Genomic DNA, 22452 nt, shown 5'->3' on the forward strand with positions numbered 1-22452 from the left:
TGGCTGGAAAATACTTGGAAAACTTGGAGTAGTTTTATTAATGCCAGCAGTTTCAGTGGTACTCAGGTGCCCATACTACCAAACCTCTGTGCACATGTATTTACTATCATTACTCTCAACCACGTCTGTGTAAAGCTTCAAGCAAGCAAAGAATCAAAAATATCAATCCCATCAATTCTATGCTTTCCAAAAATCGATATAATCATAGCAATTTTCTGATCCCTTGAATGCAGACATTTGAATAGCAATGATTTTATTTATTTTTTCTAGTCCATTCAGTTAAGTGTTATATTTTAAAGGCAAAAAATATATATATTTTAGTACATTATTTTTGCAGGAACACAAGCCATTCTGCTTCTGTTTCTCCCATTCCTTCTACCATTAGCACACTGGTAGTCTTCACATGTCTTACAGTCTGGGATCTTTGCCACATATACCAGCCTAGGGATTCAAAGCAGTATGTTTAGAAATACCCATGCACAGTGTCTTTGGAGGGGCAGCAGTTTCTCTTCTGCTCAGTCGGGGGAAAAATATGATTCTGCATCTCAAAACCAAAATACCTAATGAAGCTTCCATGTGTGTCTTGGCTAATGCGTAGCCACCATCCTCAGGTACATGCTTGCTGCGGAGGTAGAAGGATCCTGTCCCCTCCATACCCTGTTAGTGCTGTCTTGTACTGCACACACGTGGTCTCTTGTGACAGACTTGCTGTGGCCACCACAGCTGTACCTGGGTCTGAGCAGCACCTCAGAGGTCTGATATCTCTGCTCCAGACTCACCATAAATGAAAAGCCAGCAGAGTTGTCTCCATAAAGCTGACTGTCAATGCAAACCTGTACTCCACGACACAGAAAAAATGTTGTGTCTGACTGGGTTACATCAACTCCTTCCTTTTGCTTCAAAGCATTCATCAGAGTGTGATATCGATCTCACACCAGGCACTACAAGACAGCAGTCAGAGTCATTTGAAAGGAGCTCCAGGAGGTTCTGGTTGTGCTGGTGTAACTTCCCTGCGAGGTCATGTCACCTAAGGCAGCTGTGCGTCCTGGGAAGCAGGTGAGATAGCTGCATTTCACTGCAGCTGAATGTTAGGCAGGAGCCTTGTTGTTCTCCAGCTCCTGGAGAAGGGCCTTGGTGGCCTGCTGGGGGGGGCAGCAGTCATCATCATCCATGCACGCTCCCCAAAAGCCATTCTGCTAGCCCCATCTTCTGGTGTGATGGGTGCTGTCTGTACCCTGATACAACCAGTCCTTGGAGCCACCACGGTGAGACAGCTCACCTCCTATAACGCAGAATTGTCTTAGCCGTGCTTAGTAAAACATTGCATGGAGTTAATGATTTATAACACAGTCACTTTCGTACGTGCTGTGGAGCAGCTGAAGGCTCTTCTTCCTAGTTTGGTCTTTGCAAGACTCACTGCAGTCAGGTTTAACTATTCTGAACCTGCTGGGACAACTCAATGAAGGAATTGTCTCATGAGAACAGTATAGTCTGATATTTACAGCCTGTATCCCACACACTGCACATCCCAGTCATGCTCTCTCCTTTATGCCCACAGGATTTAGTTTCCCCACCTGCATCCTTTAGCCTCCCCTGAGTCCCCTGCTGTACACCCCATGCATCCCAAGCTAGAGAAGGGGCTGCACATGCTGAGCCTGGCTCCAAGCAATGAGTGTGCTGAAAAGGCAGCTGGCAGGCAAGACTGTACGGGGAGGTGCTGAAGGGTTTCTTCATTTGTCTGGGGCTCCTCCACCCAGAAACCAGTTGTCATGCAACTTTATGATCTCTCTCCTACTGTCAAATATCATTGAAATTGGACAATTGGATTCAAAGGTTACCAATGAAGAAGACAAATTTGCAAAAAGAGAAACAAAGAGCCTATGGGCAATACATTGTTTCTATGGTAAAACTTCTTATAAATAAAGTTAGAAAGGACACAGCTTTGCTCTCAACTCCACTGCTCTGCAAGCAGATAGCTTAAGACACAGAACAAGTGAATCAGCATCACGTTCATTTTATTTCTAAACAAAAGGTAAGACTGCAGTTTCCTAAACACTTAGCAGTCTGAAAGCTCACATAGGGTTTGAGATTAATGAAGGAGACAAATCTGCAGAGATGCGTGACCTTAGATTTTGGGAAGATCTACATCAGGTTTGGGATCTCTTATGAGACAAGGTGCTTAAGGAAAGACCTGAGCAGTGTGTGACTGTCAAATTTAGGATACAGGAGTGGGGAGGGAATGTGGGTGTAGTATTGGGCAAATCCCTGGTGTTTTTAAGACCTGAGATGTGCCAGGAGTGCCTGTGGTAACAGTCAGCTCGGCTGAAGGAAGACTTGAAGTCCCATCACCAAAGAGGTGAAAGTGAGCATAGGTACTGAGAGCAGTTTGCAGAGCACGTGGAGCACTGTGTCTTTTGCAATAAGCTCATGCTGCACGATGCTGATCTGTGCAAACAAGGCACCGAGAGCTGACTAACCGTGTTTGCACAGGGCCCCACCTGGACTCACACATCCGGAGGGAGAACACTTTCCAAATCCATCTTGGCTGCTGCTGTCCCTCTGCCTCCATCCCACCTCAAGACGAAGACAGCCCACAGCCATGTCAGTGCTGCCAGTGTCACTCCCCTCACAGCCCACACAGCCAAGTCCATGGCAGGACAGAGCTGCTGCCCTGCTGAGAGGTCAGAGAGGGCAGGAAAGGAGACGGTGGTGGGTCGAAGGCTTACCAATGTCTTCATGAGTGGGCACTTCTCCAGCAGTTCAAGCTCCCCAAAGGAGCAGCAGCTGGAGAGGCTGATGTTTTCCCTCCATGCTGCGATTTCCCCAAACCCTGCTCATTAGGCACATGCAGCAAGGACCTGCCTGGCATCCTTCTTACTTCTTTGTCTGCAGAAAAGGGGGGAAGAAGATTTGAGTGCCAACAGACCCCAGCACCGATAAGCAGGAACCACTGAAAACTCTGAGCAGGAAGGTAATTGACAAACACTTACACAAGGAGAAGAATGCCATCTAACTGGATCCTCAAAGCAGAATTATATTGCCGTATCCCCTAAAGCTATCTAAAGGCAATGAAGAGACTATAGGGCTCATAGAGATAAGAGTAAGAGCATCAATACGTTTTATGTTCCTTAGCTCGTAGAGATTCATTCCTTGATTAAAGCAACAATCATGGTTAAGATTCAGAAATTTGAACCTTAAGAAACTGATTGTTGCTGAATGCCGTAGGGCTTGCATATTTACCACATCGGTGGGTCTTACTGGAACCCGTATCTTACATTCTCTTTAAAGGCATGGTCTTCTGGTTATAACTATGCTGATGCTATGCCTAAAGCCAGGATTGGGAGTTCAAAGCCTGAAGGACCTGGACTATTGCAGGATGGTGTTTGGACTGCAAAGAAGAAGAAAGCATGTGTCAGATGAGGCCTGAACCTTATAAGCTGTGATAGAAATGAGCAAAGGGTTATGACCTGTCGGTTCAGTTTATGTTATCCTTGGGGGTGTCATGAACCAAGCTTACTGCTGGAAGCTGGAACCTGCATTCACTGCATGGTCCTGCAGGACCTCCTGAGGTGGGGAGGTTGAAGCTGAGAAGAATGAAAGTGTTCTCTTTCCTAAAAGTATGAGTCACTTGTCACTACGAAGATAAAGGTTAGAATGACGATTAGGGTTAACTTTAGGGTTTGGATCTAGAGATCCTGAAGAACACAAATTTGAAGACACCTTATTTTCTGTTCTGCTGTAGGGCAGGTATGTGTATGACCAATGCACATGAAGAAGCAATTTACCATATGCTGTTGACCAAGAAGATCAGAAGAGAACCTGGGGTTCATTGGTGTTTATAACCAAGGTAACTGTTAGGAGTAGGTTAAGAATCCAAATACTCAGGAACCTGTATTTTTCCTCAGGCTGCTGCACAGCCCTCAGTATTAGGAACAGGGCTGAGGTCAACAAGGGAGGGGGTTTGGGCATGGGAGGTATGAGGGTGAGGGGAGTTGTGGGCATGAGTCTAACAGTTATAATTAAGGTAGGAATTAGGGTTAGACTTTGGAAATCTAAAGCCTAAGAACAGAATTGGGGTCAGTGCTGATATATGTGGAGTAACTCTTACACTGCGTTGATAGGCACCAGTGCTTTACTGTCTTTTTTGATGAAGCTTCAACCCTTCATTTTAGGCATAGGTATTGTTAAGGTAAAGTTTCATAATCTATTGTGCTCTGAGCCAAATTTCTTCTTGAAGCCAAACTTTCCATTGAACAAAGATGATCACCAGCATTAACGCAAGTTAACATCTTACATTCCTCTACAGGACTAGCTCCTTTCATAGAGCTACCATTAGGGCTTGTGTAAGTAACAATATTGTTCAGGCTACTGTTGGAAGTAAGATTAGGAGAGTTGAGACTACATCTGTGTCACTCAATAAAATGGGGCCAAGGACCTCTCCCATGCCAAGCAGCACCAACTTGCCCTGTCCAAATTATCTTCACTGAGGTCTTCTCGGGGCCCTTGGTAGCTATCACCTGTGGCCTTTGAGAATATTTATTTTTTTCTAGAAGCACTGAATCAAAATATTGTGATTTAGTGTCCATAACAATGCAAAGGCCATGTTGCAGCCCATCAGACTGGTATTTTTATTCCCTGAGGCTGAGATGGTGTAATGCATATAGCATGAGGAGTGGTTGTGTATTGAAATATTTGAGGGTGCAAAACCTGTGACAATAAATATCAATAAATTTTATTACAATAAATAGATTTTACAAAGTACACAATAAATAAATAGAGTATAAATTATTATAAAACTGGAGGACTGTGGAGGGAGACAAACTGGTGTAATTCTGTCCATTCTGTCTAGGAGAATAATCCCTTGCTCTTACGGCCTCCAAACCATGCCTGAACAGTGGGTATTAAATAACATTAGGCCAAAATCATGCCAGGGTGTCACCACTGACAATATGGCTGATTGATGAGGTACAAGGTTCAAACTCACTCCCTGGCTCTATTTTTTCGGCAGTACAGACATAGGCTGGGTGTGAAATGCTGCAGTTCTTATCAGATACTGCAGTCCCACAGCATTTAGCAGCAGTGTGCTCTCAACAGGGAAAATGTTCCTCTCTGCAAAAGGGTTGGAGTCCTTCACCATAGTTAAGGCAAAGGCTGAGGTTTGAGATGCTGCTAGCACTTTGAAATCTAAAGCTTAACAAACTGAAATTATCACTGGCTTCTTCATAGCAGACAGTCTGACATGGATGGGAGCCAATTCTTCGTGTGTTCTTTTCCTGTACCTATGGCACCCTTGGTTATAATTAAGATGACATCTAGGGTGTGTGATCTAAGAGTTTCAAGAACTGATCTTAATGCAGAATGCTGAAAGGCCCACTTGTGCCAACAGCATTGCAAAGTTTCTTTCTAAGGGCCAGTTGCTCAGTGGTATGTCAGGTCAGAGTTAGAGTCTTAACTTGCAGAATCAAGTGTGCTGTTGAATGTTGCTGGGAACATGGACTTATGAAGAGCTCTGCCCTCTGTAGGTGCCAACACCGTATGTTCTTCTTTAGAGGAGGCTCAAACATCGTTGGACCCCTTTCATATAATTGTATCTGCATTTAATATTGGGGCTAAAGTTATGTTATGCTTTGTTTTACTCTTAGTTTTTGAAATGAAGTTAGTCTTTGAGAACCTAAATCTTGAGAATCTTAGTTCTGAATTTTGGACAACTTGCTGAGTTATGAAGTGACCCGATGTCAGTATGATCCAATCCTGCAAAAAAGGAGCATGTTACAATAAGGAAGAGACAGACTCCTTTTATAATGTATTGGGGTGTCTGCTAGAATCCCACACATTTACCCAGTTGGGAATACAAAATCACGTTAATTTTATTCTCTCGTTCTGCAAAGAAAGGGCAGAATTTAACTGCAGCAGTCTTAAAATAAATATAGTATTTAACTTCCACACATTGAAAGAACTATGTAACTGATTGTTTTGCTTTCTTTTTATATCAATTCTGTAAATATGTGCACACTGAAAGAACACAACAACTGTTTACTGTTGCAGTAAGAAAGGGGCAGAACATACATTTTTCACTGCCAGAGCTGTTTTTATATAAACATTAACCTCAGTGACAATCTTGTGTAACTGTGTTGTGACTGATTCATAGCAGTGACTTTCAGATGCAGAGCAGGTTTTGCTGTTCTCCTGTGCAGCCGCATACACTCTCCCACTCACAACATCCCTTATAAAGCTTTCTCAACTGCCTGTCTCCTTTCAGGAGACCCTATTTTCAGGAAAGTGCCAAAAGGGACAAATTTCCTTCATTGCAAGTTTCTTAGACTGAACAGAGAAATGCACCGATCTGGTGAAAGTTTGGTGTTATATCAGCTAAGAGGTCAGGCCTATGGTAATCAAATTAAAATAAACAAGTAATACACTGGCAAATGTTTTGTATAAGCCTGTAAGAAGAGTGGAAGCTATGAATGTTAACCAATAATATTCTGTAACAAGGACTTAAATTTGTGCTTATTTCTCCACAAACTCCCAGGCAGTTTTGGGGGACACAAGATGAGGAGAAATGCTGCTGTTTCTTGCTCCGTAGATACAAATGTGTAGCACAGCAGCAGGTTATACTCACTGGGGGAAACAGCCCCATGGTCTCAGAGCCCAATGCCTTGATGCTATCAGTCTTGGAAAATGTTAGTCACTTGCTTGTTTGGAGGCAATGTAAAGGCTCTCTTTTCTTGCTGGAAGTTACTGGTTTATTCCAGAGTAGGGATGTTTTTTGCTGTTGAAATCAGCGAGCAGGACAGTTTAGAGTGCTTTCAAGTGTGTGTGCATGCATGCTTCCTTACCCAAGGCTTACCTTTACGGGCTTTCAGGGAAGCAACAAGCAGCAGAAGGTGAACTGCAAAGGGGAGGAGGCCGAAATACCTCTGCTCCCACCAACTCCTCCACAGGCAGCCTCGAATAACGGAGCGCGCAGCTGGTGGGTGCTAGGAACCGCATGAATTTTAGGAGTTTTGCTTCTCCAAACAAATCGCCGCTTTCAGCGCGGTGCAGGCACATCTCACTCCTTCTCTGCGGCTGAACGGGAATAAAAAAAAAGGCGTTTTGTTTTCCTAAAAACCCGAGGGCTGCCTCCCGCCCGCGGGCTGGGCCTCAGCAGCCGTCCAGGTGAGCGCGGCCGCCGGTGCCGCCGCTCCTCCCACACCTGCCCGCCCGCCCACCGGGGCCAGCCCCGGGCCGGCCGCCGCCTGTCGCCGCCTGTCGCCGCCTGTCGCCACGCCGCAGAGCCGCCTGCCATGGAGCCCTAGGGGCGTGCGGCGGCAGGGGCGGCCGCGCTTCCCCGGGGACGAGCACAGCGCTGCCGCAGGTCAGTGTCACCGCCCTCGCTCGCCCCCCGGGACCCCCTGCGAGGGCGAGGGGGCGGCAGCAGGGAGACCCCCAACCCCGTCCGGGCCGGGTTAAGGGACGGGAATAGGGGAAAAGGCAAAATTGGGGCATCCCACTTAGCGCCCTGACGCTCGCCCTCCCTCCGCAGAGGCAGCGCCGAGATGGCGGACAGCGCCGCGGCCACCGCCGCCGCCCCCGCCGCTAAGGGCGGCAGCTCGGCGGGGCACTGGTGGAAGTCGCTGACCGGCGGCAAGAAGAAGCACAAGGAAGCGGCGGCCGCCCCCTCCCCGCAGCCTCCCTCCGCCGTCCCCGGCCCTCGGGAGGGAGCGACGCCCCCCTTCGGCAGCGGGGAGCCCCCGGGGGCTGCGGCCGGGGCCGGGGCTGGCGGCGGAGCCCGGCGGAGCCTCCGCGTCTCGCACTCGGGGCGCTTCAAGGAGACGCGCAAGGCTCGCACCTCGCTGCTGGCCGACAGCCCCCAGGTCTTCAACGGCGGCGAGCCCGGCCGCGCCGCCCCCGGGGGCCAGTAGCCACGGCGGGGGGCTCGCCCCGCCGCTTCGCCCCGCTCCTCGCCCCCCTCGCGGGGGCTCCTCGGCGCCCAGCGGAGGCTGCGGGGGGGCCCCGGACAGCGAGAGGAGCCGCACGACCGCCGCGAGGAGCAAGCCTCGGCATCGAGGGACGATGTGATTGTCTTCATGGTGATGATGAACGCCCCGCTGCGGGTACTGTGGTGGGCAGACTCAAAAGGTGCTATCCTGGGGTCTCTGTGCCTTCCCCGGGCCGCTCCGTGAGCCAGCGCTTCCCTGCTCACGCCTGCGGGCCAGCTTCTCCCCGCTCTCCGTCCGAGAGACTCTTCACACGCTGCCTTTCGAAGGAAGGACTTCGTTTCGGGGCCGAGAACCTTCCAGCGGTGCCACAGCTCTGTAGCAGTCGTGCTTCTGCCCTGCTGGAAGCGGGCACGCCGGCGAAGGAGCCCTCCTTGTGCTGTGGGACTCATCAGAGAGGCGCTGGGAGCCACAGGTGCCTGGGTTCTCCCATGCCACACATTGCATTTTAATATGCAAAAGGCAGGATTCTACCGTGTTTTCCTCTCTTAATGATAAGCAGGTGTTTCAGAGGTTAATCTCCCGTAGTTCTGTTACAGAGAGAGGCTGGTTATTGGCTAACAATTCCCGCTGTGTACCCAGGGAATGCATGGTTTTTGTATAATTGGTGATAACTGGTGTAGTGAAACAACGATGAAGAAAACGGGTGATAAGATGCAAATACTCTCCTGGGAGACAAGACCAGCTCTGGAGAGAGAGCACGGGCAGGGTTGTGCTCCAAACGTGGAAACAGGCTTTGGCACCGCTGGAAGTGTTCTTTAATGTTTACTATGATCAAGGCTCCTGAAGCAAGGTTAAAGATTCCCAAGATTTATTTTTTGCTAGCAAGATCACAAACTTTAACTTGGGCAGCTAGCTGCCCCTTCCTGCAGCTCCTGGGGTTTTGGACACAGTAAACTATCAGCCAGATTTGCACTGGTGTTGTGCCTTACAGAGCAAACTCAGCTAAAAATACTGAGCAATTACACATTTCTTGACAGTAGAAGATGTAGCTACAACTGCCTTATTTATTTCTAAATGAATTTGCAATATACTTGATATTGTTGAAATGGTTTTAGCCTTTTTTGAATGTGATACAAGATATTACATAATGGCAGGGACTGAAAATCATTTCCTAGCTATCAAGTATGATATGGTTATGATTTTGTTTGGCGGTAATTAATTATTTAAGGTCAGTTCATAATAAAAAGTGACCCGAAAGGAAAAAAAAGATATGAATTCTGACCGAAAATATGGGTTAAAATAGTCACTGACAGTCAACGAGATGATGTAGCAGATAGAGGGCGAGTGTCCTGTGGTTCGCGGTGTATAATAGTATGTAATGAAAGCTCCTGTGCAATAAACTGAGATAACCTAGCTGCCTTAGTTAACAATCCTTCACTCAGCTACTTCTTCAGACACCTAAATCCAAGGACGAAGGGGTTGTATCATCATAAATGTATTTCTGTAAAAGCCTCTTTTTTTTTTTTTTCCACCCAATGTGCAGACCTGCGCTTTTCCCTTTCATTTAGTCAAGCTACAAACCACTGATTGGTTTTGGACTGCCTTTTGTGTTCCTGACTACGTGCTGACAAAGCAGAGAGCAATGAGTGGGGGAGCTCCTGAAGACCACTGCTGTTTCTCCTCAGAGACGCTTTTCTTACCTGGAACCTCTTCAGTAAAGGGGCACCCGAAAGCCTTCTGTGAAGAAGAAGCAAGTGGAACAAGCCCCATCATGTATGAAGGGATGTGAGAGAAATGAAGGAAAGTTTAAAAGCTGGGAACTGAGAGACTGACAATAAAAAAAACTTACTTCAGGATCAGTTAGCCCAGGGGGGTTAACAGATCAGTGTTTTGTAAAATTCATGCAGATGTTTTCCAGAGTTTTTAATCCCTATGCTGCTGTGAAAATATAGTGTATCCATTCCTCTGTAACTCTAAGCTACCTGTTTCTACAGTGAACTCTGTTTGTCTCTTGGAAAAAGGTTCCCAGGTTCACTGGTTGAAAGTCTTTATCTAGGCACAAGCTATCTACAAATTATGGTATTATTTGAGGAGAACTCTGGTATGATGTTCAATGGTTGCTGTTAAGATTCAATATCAATGCAGGTTAATATGTGACTAAATATTAGTCATATCTTAAAGCCTAATGATTGGTACTTAAAGCTTGGAAATTTGGTCAGAATATGAAGTGAATAAATACAGATAAAATGATTTGGTAGCAGGCATCCTCCATCTTTATCATGACCTTGAGCTGTGGGAAGGAGAAGTAACTCTATCTTCCTGCTCAGTCAAATCCTTGCTTCAATGAATTTGATAGCAGCTACTGAAAAACTAGATCCATGAGAAAACTGGCTGACTGCCTTGTCTCACTTTCCACGCCCTCTGTGCAATGGCCATGCAGCAATATCTTTGGGTCAGTGCTGACCCGTGTTCGCCAGCTAGGCATGAGAAGCCCCGTTGGCCACGACCTACTTGTTTGGCAGAAATAGTCCTTTTGTTTCTCAGCCTGAGCCTCAGGTGAAACTTTAAGCAATGTATACACATGTAAATGAATTAAGCTGGTGCAGAGAAATAGTCCATTTTGTGGAGCATCTGAATTATTTTTTTAATCCTTGAAGTAAAGAAAGGTCGAGCTTTCTTTTTTATTGGAGAATACTTGTTCAGTTATAACAATAGTGCAGTTCTATGCACTGAATTATTAAAAGGCTGTTGGCATTCTTCATACAGTTATTTTCTTCATCTGGCATCCTCAACATAGGTATTTTCCTCATCTTCTTTATAAAGATAATGCATCAGAAAGTAGGTTTAGGAAATGGGGCAACTGAGAAAGTAGCTGCTGTTTGTTTCTAAAACCAAAGAGTAGCATATTTACAAAATAAAGACAAATAAGCAGATGAGGTTCAACCTATGTCAGTTGTAGTGCAATTTTCTTAATATTATTCCAAATATTGCTAAGGGTTGCAGTTTTGGGGCAAAACTAAATATTTCATAATGAGAGTGAACTTTTCAAATAAACTTGCAAAGCATATACCTACTTATTCTTGCTCTTGCCAAAACTAAAAATAAAGCTTTGACTAGCTGCCTGGTGAATCATTCCTTGCTATTGTAGGCTGTTCAGTCTGGTACTCAACGAAGATTATAGGGAGCAGGAAGCCTGCTGCAGCACCTGCAGAAAATGATCCTAAATTGGAAACGCTGGATTAAATGCTGGAATAAATGCTTTGAAAGCCTCAAGAGCTTCAACCTCAGATGTTAGGTCAGGCAAGGACTTAAACTGAACTGAAAGAATGGAGAAGTCTATGTGAGGTCTTTACTGACTTATTTATAAAAGTTTTGTCTTTACTGCAGTGTAAACCATGATTAATATTATATTTGAGATATAAAACCTCTTGTCTGTTAACAAAATAACCTCACATGAGGGCTAAGATCTGAAGGACAGAACTCACAGCCTTGGCCTGGACGGTACATCTGGATGTTTTACTTCAAAGCCCGTGTGTACTTTAGCACAGACATCTGATACCTAATTGGGAGAAAAGCTGCTTCAAGTCCGGGTACAAACTGAAAGCTCATTTTGTAGCCTTTTGGGATCATATTTGGTAGGGCTAAACAAAAAAAGCCCAAGCCTGGTATTTTCTAAGGTGTCTTTTTAAAACTGGGGTGGGAAAGAGTGAACTATAGGATGATATTTGAGACCATATAATTACACTATTTTGAAAAACAAACGTTTCCCCTTCATTGCTAATTTATTGTAAATAGGATGGAAGACCTGCTGGCTTTGATTTTTCTTTTCAGAATAAAACAGAAGGAATAAAGTTGCTGTTTAATACACACCAGAAGTAGTGAAGTAGTTTGTCTATTTTAGCCTTAAAGACATCTGAAATTTACAAATAGCTCCAAGAAAAAATATTTGGATGTAGTCTTCACCTAAAGCATATTGATTAGCAGCTGCAGCTTAAGAATTTGATTTAATGCTCATTTGATCTAGATAAAGCCATATAACATCAGATAACATGTGTTTGGGGGATAGCAAACGACTTTCCATAATAGCTGCGAGGCCTGATTTTAAATGAAAAATTTACTCCAGTGAGTAATCTTCGTCAGAGCTAAATGTCATGTTTCATATGAGTAAATGAATTAGAATGTTTTTCAGGGTATTAGTTACCAGACTATCGTATGCTTTGGGAGGCGAGGAGCCACACTGATTCTCAGGTGCAAGCCTCTGTGCCGGGAACCTTCTGCTGCCTCTTTGCAATGCCTCAGGCCATTCCCCTCGTGCAAAATTGCTGTTTATTGTGGTTATTGATGTTATTATCCTTCTACACTAAGGAGGTTAAATGCATGATCTTCTGTGTTACTGTGAATGAGAACCACGCCTATGTTTGTCTGTTGAAATGAAAAATTAGAGGTACTGTGCACCCTTGTACTTCAGTGGCTTACATTTTTTCTTTGCCCTGCTGGCTTCAGTGCGTTTTACTTTCCAGGTCTTTGTTTCATACTCAGCCTGTAACTTCTAAAACAGATAAACAAAACTGAGCCCCCAAGTGCTGCTTGGTGACAGAAGAGTGGGCAGCAGTTCAGCAGCCAAGGGAAAAAGAAAATATATAGTAGATCCATTTCTGCATGTGCTTCTGGGCACCTTCCCACTCAGCTTTATGATCAAGAGCAGAACTGAGCCTTGGTATTGATTCTGGAAACACAGCTAACTGAGAAACACAGTCTGCACATCCTTGGTTGAATTTATCTGCATGTGCATCTGTAGTGATAGAAGTTTCCAAAAAATCAGTCTTGGTTTGCCTGTTTAGCATCCTTAGGTTCAGGACTGGCAACATGGCATAAATGTAGAAGGGGAATCTTTCCAACATTGCTTCCTCAAAATGCTGCAGACCGCTGCAAAGAGGAGGAGGAGGAGAAAAACCTACAGGAGCCATATTTTCTGGTTTCTCTTTTTTGGGATTCTTTTCTTGGCATACAAACACTATGGCAATGTCCTTGCTTGCTCCTAAAGCAGCTAGAGAAGTAGAATTTACGAAATCAGCACAAGTACAGAATACACTAGGACAGCATTTTGCACTGGTACTCTCTTTTAGGGAGAGACAAGCCAACACCTAGACATTACACTGAGCTTTTAAAGATGGTTTAATTCTTTCTGCAAGGTCAGAAAGCTATGGTTTGTTCCTGGCTCAGTTCTCAACTGGCTAGTGATATATATGAATATGTCTCCAGGCAATACATTAGCCATCGCAGGTGTTAATTAGCATCTGCTGAATTGATTCTGAAATGGAAAGCAGTGAGAAAGTGGGGAATCACATTAGAATAACAGACATTGACCACGATTGAGATCGCATAAGCTCTGAAAAGCTGAGGTCAGATTTTAAATGATCTTTTGCAGCATTTGAAGTACAATCTTTTATTCTTTTGGACAGTTATTCTTCCTTAGTTCACGTTTTTATTTTCCTGCTATAATAATTTACCATAGTTATCTTTCTAATGACTTGCTTACCATGTATTACCTCTCTAGTTGTTTTTTGTTTTGTTTTGTTTTGTTTTTTATTCTTATTATGCCGAAATAGAAATGTGCCTGTGTTTGTCCCCTGCAAAACATTTACAAAAAGTCTGAAGATATTCTTGTGACCCTTCTCTGCCTAAACCTAACCTCAAGTTAGTAACAATACTTTGCAGTTGAGGCGAGTTCTGGAGATGTGAGCTCAATGCTGAAAACTGATCCTTTCACATACCTGAAAATAAGCATGCATCATTTCTTCTTTAAGGGTAGGGAATTCAGGATATAGGGCTGAAGTAAAGCTTGTGACTAAACATGTGAACTGAATGAAGAATCTGCTCTGAGACCAGAAATTAGACCTTGTGAAGACTTCCTCAGAGAACCAAGCTGTCTTAAGTGGTAGCAAGAGGTTCAAATGGGCTAAAGATTTGCATCCCTCAGAGGAACCTCCAGACACGTGGGAGTTTAAATAAACACTTAAATAAACTTACACGTCATTACAAAGCAGCTACCTTGAGGACAGTTGCTGAAGTTGTGCATTGTAAACCATGCCTGGGATGTTAAACAGAACTGAAGAGACAGGCAGAAGTTTCAAGGAATTAAAGTTGTATTTGTGGCATCGACATTCCAGTAGTACACAATGGGAAAAATAATTTCCCTCTAACCTAAGCTGTGTATTTAAACCAGTGTAGTTGTGTTAGGGTGTATCTTCCCTCACCTAGCTGCAGATTTCCAGCGTGGCCGAAAGGTCATATTGACAAAAGCACTGAGGTGTCCAATTCCACCTGCTTCAATGGTGTCTCGATACCTCTGTGGATCTACACTTCTGGGAAACCTCTTAGAGAAAGGAGCGTAGTTACACAAAACTATCGAAATTGTACAAAGATAAGAATTTTAAAAGGTAAATTTCTGCTTTATTTACATGGGCAAACAGAGTTAATGATAAAAAAGGGCTGTGTAATATCAAAAGCACTTTTTACTTATATTTTCAGCTGTTTGTGCTGAAGCAATATAGCTCCTTTCTCTCCTCCTCCCCAGTATATTCGTGCTTTCCAGCTGCTATTTGATCTTTTCCAGTCTTGACTCAAAATTATTCCTTACAGAATCTCTCAGTGAAATGGCTCCAGTTCAGACCAGTATAACATTTCGGCGTGGCCATTGTTCTTTTGTTCTTATCCTCTAGATCAGCTTTTACTTCTAAACAGCTTCTTTATAAATCCCTTTGAAATCTCCCTTCTCACTTTTTGTGTGTGCTGAGGACAAGACCAAAGGTTGAGGACGGTTTTAAGTCCTAAGGTGTGCAGAGCCCCTGCTCCCTCCCTGTGTTTCGGTGTCGGTTACTGCTTTGGCCTTTCCCTGTTCAGCTTTGCCAGCCAGGATGGGGCACACCCTCACCTAGCACAATACAAAACCCATTTAATTAAGAGCTATTCAAGATCTTTTGGAAAAAAAAAAAAAAAAAAGTTTGCTTCAACAAATGCCCATGTCAAGCAGCAGTCATACAACACCTTTCCAAAGCTGCCCATCCAGAGCAGAAAAGAGCAAAACAATTTTAACTCGCTTGTAGGTCTGAACTGTCACTGCAAATACCCAAATACCCACAGCTTGCTCCCAGGGCTGGGGAAAAGGTCGCTTGCCATGGCTTTGCTGGTTCTTTCTGACATTTACATGCTCCATAACAATTTCTAGAAGCGCTATCAGGAAGTGTCAGCCATTTAGGGGGAATTAACTACGAATTGAACTTCTCTAGACTGGGCACTTTTGCGCAATGAATGCCCAGTGTACCCTAGCAAACGTGGTGTTTTCAGAACATGTTTGGCATCCATACATGCCTTTGGTATCAGTGTGTAAGATGTTACCTACAGGAATGTGCGAAGGATTTGCATTTAGGCGTGGACCTGTGCAAATCAACACGCACTGTTACATGCAGGAAGCATTTTGAAAATGTCACCTTTCCCATCTTGCTTGGGGGTTGTAGCATTGGCTGGAGAGCCTCTGTACAGGTCGTGTGGCCTTCAACGTGAGAAGACTAATTCTGTCACACCTCTCCTAGAGCCCTCAGGAAGAAACAGGGCTTGCTCAAACAGCACAATGGAAAGAAAAGCTACTACCCGAGGAGTTAATGTCACAGGGGTGCTGGAGGAGCACATCTTCGTAAATCTTCTTTGCCAAATCAAAGCTATTTGAGCTTTGGCTTATGGGAGCAGCATCGCTGCTGCCTCTTGCTGTGACGGCTCCCCCAGCTGCTTTCATCTGCGTTTGAGCTGTGCAGTAATGTTATCATCTGGACAGGTTTAACAGATTTGAGAAGGGGTGTGGTTCACTGAAGGCTGGACTCAGGTAAGAACTTGAAGGAGAGCCATTTTAATGTGGTAAAATAAAGCTTCTACATTACCTAGTTAAATTTATGGAGGGGGATCATAGAATCATAGAATGGCTCAGGTTGGAAGAAACCTTAAAGACCATCCAACTCCAACCCCCTGCCATGGGCAGGGATGCCACCCACTGGATCAGGTTGGCCAAAGCTCCATCCAACCTGGCCTTGAACACCTCCAGGGATGGGGCATCCACAGCTTCTCTGGGCAACCTGTTCCAGTGCCTCACCACTTCATCTTTGTTGTGTCTCTGTCCAGAGGCTATTAAAAATATGCCTGAGGATGAAGATGCTTTGCTTTATCAGGCAGTTGGAGAAACCTGCCCATCTAACAGACCGGGAAGATTTGCACCCTCAGGTAACTGCCCTGAAGGTGAGCCTGCTCAGGCATGAGGGAAACTGGATTGAGGTAGCCACCTTCCTTGGTAAGTGCTTTATATCCCAGGCTAGGTATATTGATGCTGTTGAAGGGCCTCAAAAACAATAAGGCAAATTCCAATGAGAAAAGTCCATCAAGAGCTATTAACACAAAGATGCAACCCTCCAGATGGGAATTTCTCGTCCAAAAAGCTTTGACCTCTTGTCAGAAGAGCATAACAGAGGAAGTGTCCTGTGTCTGTCCTGTTCAGAAGAATAATCCAGAAGAAGAATTTGCTATCAGTTACTGACAGGGATACAAGCCTAAATGAACATTTGGTGTGACCCTGTAAAAATCAAGACTTCTACCAGAGCTCAGGAGCTGAGCTTTGAGGAGTCCACAGCCCAGAACGGAGTCCAAACACCAAAGGTCCTTAGTGAATCTGGGCTTTTCTAGCAGGCCAAAAGTCATGCATTTCATCCACACCAGAGCAAGGACCCTTTACACAAAAGCCCAATGTCACCCATTTGTCTGCATTCGTCAGTGCTGATTTCTCTGCAGTTCAGACCCAGGAGGCACCTTTTGCAATTGCTACAATGAGCTGTCTTTTTGCTATCTCTTATCTAACTGTGGCTGTACTTTTCACGTCATGTTCTCATTTCTACGCAGAAAATATTCGCCAAATGCTTTGGAATTCCTCTGCATGGGAGCTGCAGGAGCAGAAGGGATGGCTTTCTGTGCCTAGGGGTGAACAAGTGCTTGGCAGGAGCTCCTGTGCCTGTAGCAGAGCGTAAGGTATCTTTAAAAAGTCTTGCCATACTCAAAAAAAAAAAAAAAAAGCCATCTCTACATGCACGCAGGGTGACATAACACACTGGTTTTATAGCAGTTAAACTGTCCAATGTTCAAACAATAAAATATTCACAATTACAGAGCAATAGAAAATGGCCTACCTGCTGATGGGAGGGGCTGCTGTGCACAGCTTTTCACCCACATCCTTTGGGAGGAGCTTGCATCCTCAGCCTCCTTCCTAAAGGAGATTCCCCTTCAGCTCCAGGGGCTTTTCTTTTGCAGTAGGTGACAGCTTTTACCACTCCTGGACTGTTTTTAATGATTCCAGATTTTAAATTTACCAACTGGTGGAAGTATTTTTATACCACTTAAGGCGTAATGTTAAAATGATCTAGTGTGTCTTAGTAAAAGTTTAATCTGTGGGAAGAGTGGAATATTACCTCTACAACTCTGACTGTGGAAAGCTGACCATTTTGTAGCTCTTTGTTTATATATATAAAATTCCTTGACATTGATAATTTTCTGAGATGGAACAATAGCTTCTTAGGAAGAAAAAGAGGGAGAGAGGAGAGAGTATTTCCAAGATTTTGGGACCTACAACTTCCTCTAGAGCAGCAGCTATTTGCAATAGCTGCACAACCAACTGACAGCAAGGAGGTCAAGGAGCTGCTGAGGTTTTAAGTTCTATGAATTGCGAATCCCAGGCTCAATGTACTGCTCTCAGAAGTTTTTTCTCATCCTAATACCAGTTTGAAAACAGGCATTTTACAAGCTGTATTTGTTGGCCACTGACAATAGCCACCGTTATTGATTCCAGTCCTGCCATGAGTGATCTTGTTCAGAGGATTTAAGATTTCCTTAACACTTGAAGGTTCTGCTCTTTGATACATCAGTTATGACTTTCCCTTTCCCTTCAAGGTTTGGAAAGACATGCTGAAACTACATATTGGTACTTTGAAAGGAAACACAATGATGGTATCCCAAGAGTTTTTAATCAGACTTTTAATTACATTAGATAGAATGTTTTAATCATTAGGAGCGGAAGTGTAGCTGTCAAATTTTCTGTTTGCAGGCCTTCCTCTTGACACTGGCAGCCTGACAAAGTCCAAAGGTTTCACAAGTTTTCTACAGTTATCTCCTACATATTATCGACAACTAATAGCATATTGTAGGAATAAGTTAATTTAGCTTAAATTTAAGAGTACTGTGTATAACTAAATCATGAGTAAGCCAGGTCTATGATTTTGTTAGATTCCAGGGAGACAGAGTTAATCTGATCTTCTGCAAAAGTATGTCCGAGTGCTTGAGGCATTAAAATGAACATTTCACCTTGCCAAAGTGAAGGAGTGAGAGTGTTAAGAAGTAGCACATAGTCCTCTCTCCAGTTCAATATATCAGCCTTGTTTTGTCTTGGTCCCGGAGCAATCTCAGTGGGCACCAAAACAGTTTTTAATCTCTGCTCAGTCGCCTTCCCTCATAACTTCATTCCCATCACGTGGTTGCTGCTGTCCTCTGTTCAGCTTTATGGAGCTTGTCAGGCTGGGGTGAAAGGTACTTCACTCTCATTCTCTCCAAATCCTGCATTTTCTATAAGGCTTTTCTCTTTCCCATCTTCACATGTGAGAGGAGTTGACTTTTATTTGCTAAGTAGATCTGCTTTTTGCTGGCTTAGAAAATCTGGGAAATGTGTCCCACACAGTATTCACGCACGCTGCCAGCTCTGCAGAAAGTGATGACATGCTGCACACAGTGAATACCCACTTGACAGTCTGCTTTGGGAAATGGCACCTGAAGGTGGGAGCCAGAAATCTGCAGGGAAAATTCCCTTTCCCCCCACCCAGAGCTCCTTCTTCATGCACTTGCCGTTATTGCTGATGGGTTTGAACTACAAGTGCTGCCAGGGCTAAAAGGTTCAGAGAGTGGAAACTGAAGGAGCTGAGGAGTAGGACATACCATGCTCTGGGATCTTTAAAAACACAGCAGGGTAACCTTCCCACAAAGAAAAAGACATGACAATATGTCTTCAGAAGTGGCATCCATTATAAAGCAGTTTGGGGTGTAAATACTTATGCACGCTGTATGCTCATGGATGGGCAAGCAGCCTGGTTTGGTACAGCCAGGGAAAATAGCCCCGTAACGAACCACGGGCAGGGCTGGCACTCATCCTCTGTTTTATTGTTATATGCCTTATGAGCATGACTCAGAGCTTGTTAACAAATCCTTTATTGGGGTGTTAAGTAATAGTGCACTAAAGATGATCCTGATCCTTGGCAGGTACATGAAAGGACATTTAATTTCTCCACTGAGAAAAGCTGCTAAGGACAGAAAAGGTTTCTTGATTGTAATATTGATATCTGATATTCAGTGAGTATACCAGTAGCTCCTGCTGACCTCAACCATGGTCGAACTGTGAGGTCTTCCAGCTTTTTATATGCAGAAAAATCTAGATTTCTTGCTACTTCTGGAAAACGGACGATTATCAGCAGACATGTGGAGTGCTTTATTGTGCTTCTCAGATTATGGCACCACTGGACCATACAACTGTGGTCAAACCAATACTCTAAGTTGATGTGCAGCAACCACTGTATACATTTTAAAATGGTACATATTTGACTGTGCACTTGCTTCATTCTTACACTCCCTTCCTAAATGTCTGTTACTGACTGCCACCAGAGGCCAGCTACTGGCCTGGATGGACCTTTGCTCAGATCCAGTGTGATTGCTCTGATTCCCTGCTGGGCACCATAAATCTGATTGCTTGACAGGCAAATACACAGAAATGAAGTTCATGCATCAGACAGTGCTGGAAGATATGCTCTATCTTATGGGATTCCCATAAAAAGTATACAAGCAGTCTATAATACTATTGCTAATATATTGCTGGGGAGCTATAATGACATGATGTGCTTGTTATCTACGCTCTATCAGACTATCAGTAGTAACTCAGTACAGTTATATTGCCACAGATTATATTATTTTCATAACACAGGTCACGGCAGAATCTTGGCGCCAGAACTTGTGATAGTTTAAGAGGTTATATCTCTATGAAAGTCAAATGGTTACTTTGAGATCAAGGTCTTGCTACCCATCAGTCTGGTTTAACAATAAATTAATATGCACCGTCTTAAAAAATAAAATATGCTTAAACTTAACTGTGGGGCTGAGACACATTAGAGTTCACAGTCTTAGATGAATCTCTGAGAATAAAACATGACTTCAAAGAACTAAGAGTTTACAAGATATTGTAAACCTAAATGAATTAATATTCTAAGCCTGTGTGTTCAAGAGGCCTGAGAAAAGTTTTTTTTTCCCTATGATTATAGAGAAATCCAAACTAAATAAAGATCAATCACATTTTCCCATCCATGTAGTACCATTCATTATCTGAAGAACTCAAAGTGCTGCTTTATAAACATGAATTTGCCAAGAGCTACAAAGTAGCAAACACTGTACTACCTTTTGTTTAGAATGAGACTTCACTGCTGAAAATGTAAATGGTTAAAGAACTTTTCCCTGGCAAAAGGCAAAGAAAAAGTGGATTTTGTGAATATGGCTTTCTCTACCATCCATGTCTCTGCTGCAATAAATTTTGACATTATTTTAATATGTTGTGCTGTGAATTAAGAAAATACCAAGTATTTACTAATGGAATGAATATCTGACTGCCAGGTAGAAAGTACTTCATTTTGTAGGAAAATAGACAGTTCTGTAGCCATGGCTGAGTCCAGCTGAACTTTCCTCTTTAAAGCCCTGTCCCTGTTTCCAAGCTCCACTTCTGCAACTGAATTTCCAATCAGTTTGTGACTCACGGCAGTGCCACCACCTGAAATCGTAAGAGCTAGTTTTGAAATTGTTCCTTTAAGCAGAATATTCCCTGGGGATTAAATTCACACACCTGCCATAGCAAAGCCATTATTCATTGACCAACTTCTTGAAAGGGTAGGGAGAGGACGGTATGTTTGGGAAGCTGGAAGCTGGCAATTACCGTGGAGCAAAGACCGTGGCTGCTGCTGCTGCCACTTTGCTACGAGCTACTGAAAATGCATGTTTTGGTTCACCTGCAGTGTCAAAAACTGGAGCAGGTTTAGCAGGCAGGCTTTGGGGTTGGAGACAATGAAGCACTCCACTTTCAAAAAAAAAAAAAAAAAAAAAAGGAAAGAAAGAAAGAAAGAAAGAATGCCATGTGACTAAACTTTCCACAGAAGCAGGCCGTGCCCCTACAAAATGGCTTCATAATGTAAATACTGAGTGTAAAAGGAGGGTGAGTGAAGAGGGAGAGCTGGAGGAGAACACAGAGATAAAGCTGGTCCTGTGCAGACTCAGAGCATCACCTGTGGTCTGCTGAGTTTTGCAGGGTAGGTAGGAAACACAGCTTCACAGTAAATGGATGGGATATTTCCAAGGGAAATTAAAAGGCAGTAGAAAATAATCCTGAACTTAACGTTGAGAGGCAGAGAACTGGCAGAGCAGGCAGAAATACTAAATCCTGCCTCTCTTCTGTCAGTTCTGGCTTTCAGGAATAGATGAGCTGCTCCATGAAAATTCAGTCCCTTTAAAATAGTTTTCAACCTGAGTGCCCAAATCATGAATCACCAGATGGTAAAAGAAAAAAAAAAATAAAAAGAAAAAAATAAAAAGAATGACAATCCTTTTCAGGGTAGGTATAGGCACCATCTCCTTCCCTCTCTGAGTCATTTCTTGTCCCAGCTACACGGTGATGCCCATGTGCTACTATGGGCCACACAAGATCAAAGTGCACCTTGTTTTTTGCACATACAGTCTTAGTTGTGGATTTCCAGTAGATCTAAACACATCTGGGAAACACATCCTGCCAATTATTGCTATTTACACTGACTAAAATTAGCATTCTCTAGCTCCTGTTGTAACTTGCTTTTTCTCTCTTTTGCTGCTCCTCTCCAGAAGGAGCTTCTTGCATTGGCGAGTGACCAGCCCATGTCTGTACGTCTGTTTAAATGTCTTGGAACTGTGTGGGGTTTATTTTTCACAGAGCAGCAAGATATGTTTCAATAGCTTGTATTTTAAATGAAAAACATTTAAATGAAGAAAAGCAACAGAAAAAAAAAAAAAAAACCTCTCTTGGAGACAGAACAAAATGTGAACTCATCTCTCTTTAAAATCCTTCCCCTTTCACTGTGTGACTGCTTTATGTTCTCCATAAAATGAATTGTGGAATTACTCGTGCGAGTAGCCAGAATGTTCAGAAATGAATCACAGTCTTTTCAGGGAGTTACAAACAGCACCCTTTAGGATTAAAAACCTTCTGCAAGTAACAAGTGACCACTTAGGTTAAAATCTTTCACTTATTTCAGAGGCCAAATAGTGCTTCTATTGCTCATGACTGAGCTTTACAAAATTCTTCTACAGTTTCTTGAAAAATCATATACATTTTAGACACACAATTTCTGCTGCTTTTGAGAGGGAAAGAGGGTGTGAAATTCCCCTTGCC

General features: G+C 43.6%; 1 protein-coding gene across 1 annotated transcript; it reads left to right on the forward strand.

Annotated features, from left to right (window-relative positions):
- Positions 1-7538: 7538 nt before the first annotated feature.
- PRR15 (proline rich 15) lies at positions 7539-7904 on the forward strand. The gene has a single exon (XM_032180800.1). It carries the CDS (start codon positions 7539-7541, stop codon positions 7902-7904), a length of 366 nt encoding a protein of 121 aa, XP_032036691.1.
- Positions 7905-22452: the final 14548 nt, after the last annotated feature.

This window comes from Aythya fuligula, chromosome 2, assembly GCF_009819795.1.
Source record: "Aythya fuligula isolate bAytFul2 chromosome 2, bAytFul2.pri, whole genome shotgun sequence".
Classification (NCBI taxonomy): Eukaryota; Metazoa; Chordata; class Aves; order Anseriformes; family Anatidae; genus Aythya; species Aythya fuligula.

Coding starts and splice junctions, on each gene's coding strand:
- PRR15 (XM_032180800.1), top strand. CDS start 7,539: ATGGCGGACAGCGCCGCGGCCACCGCCGCCGCCCCCGCCGCTAAGGGC.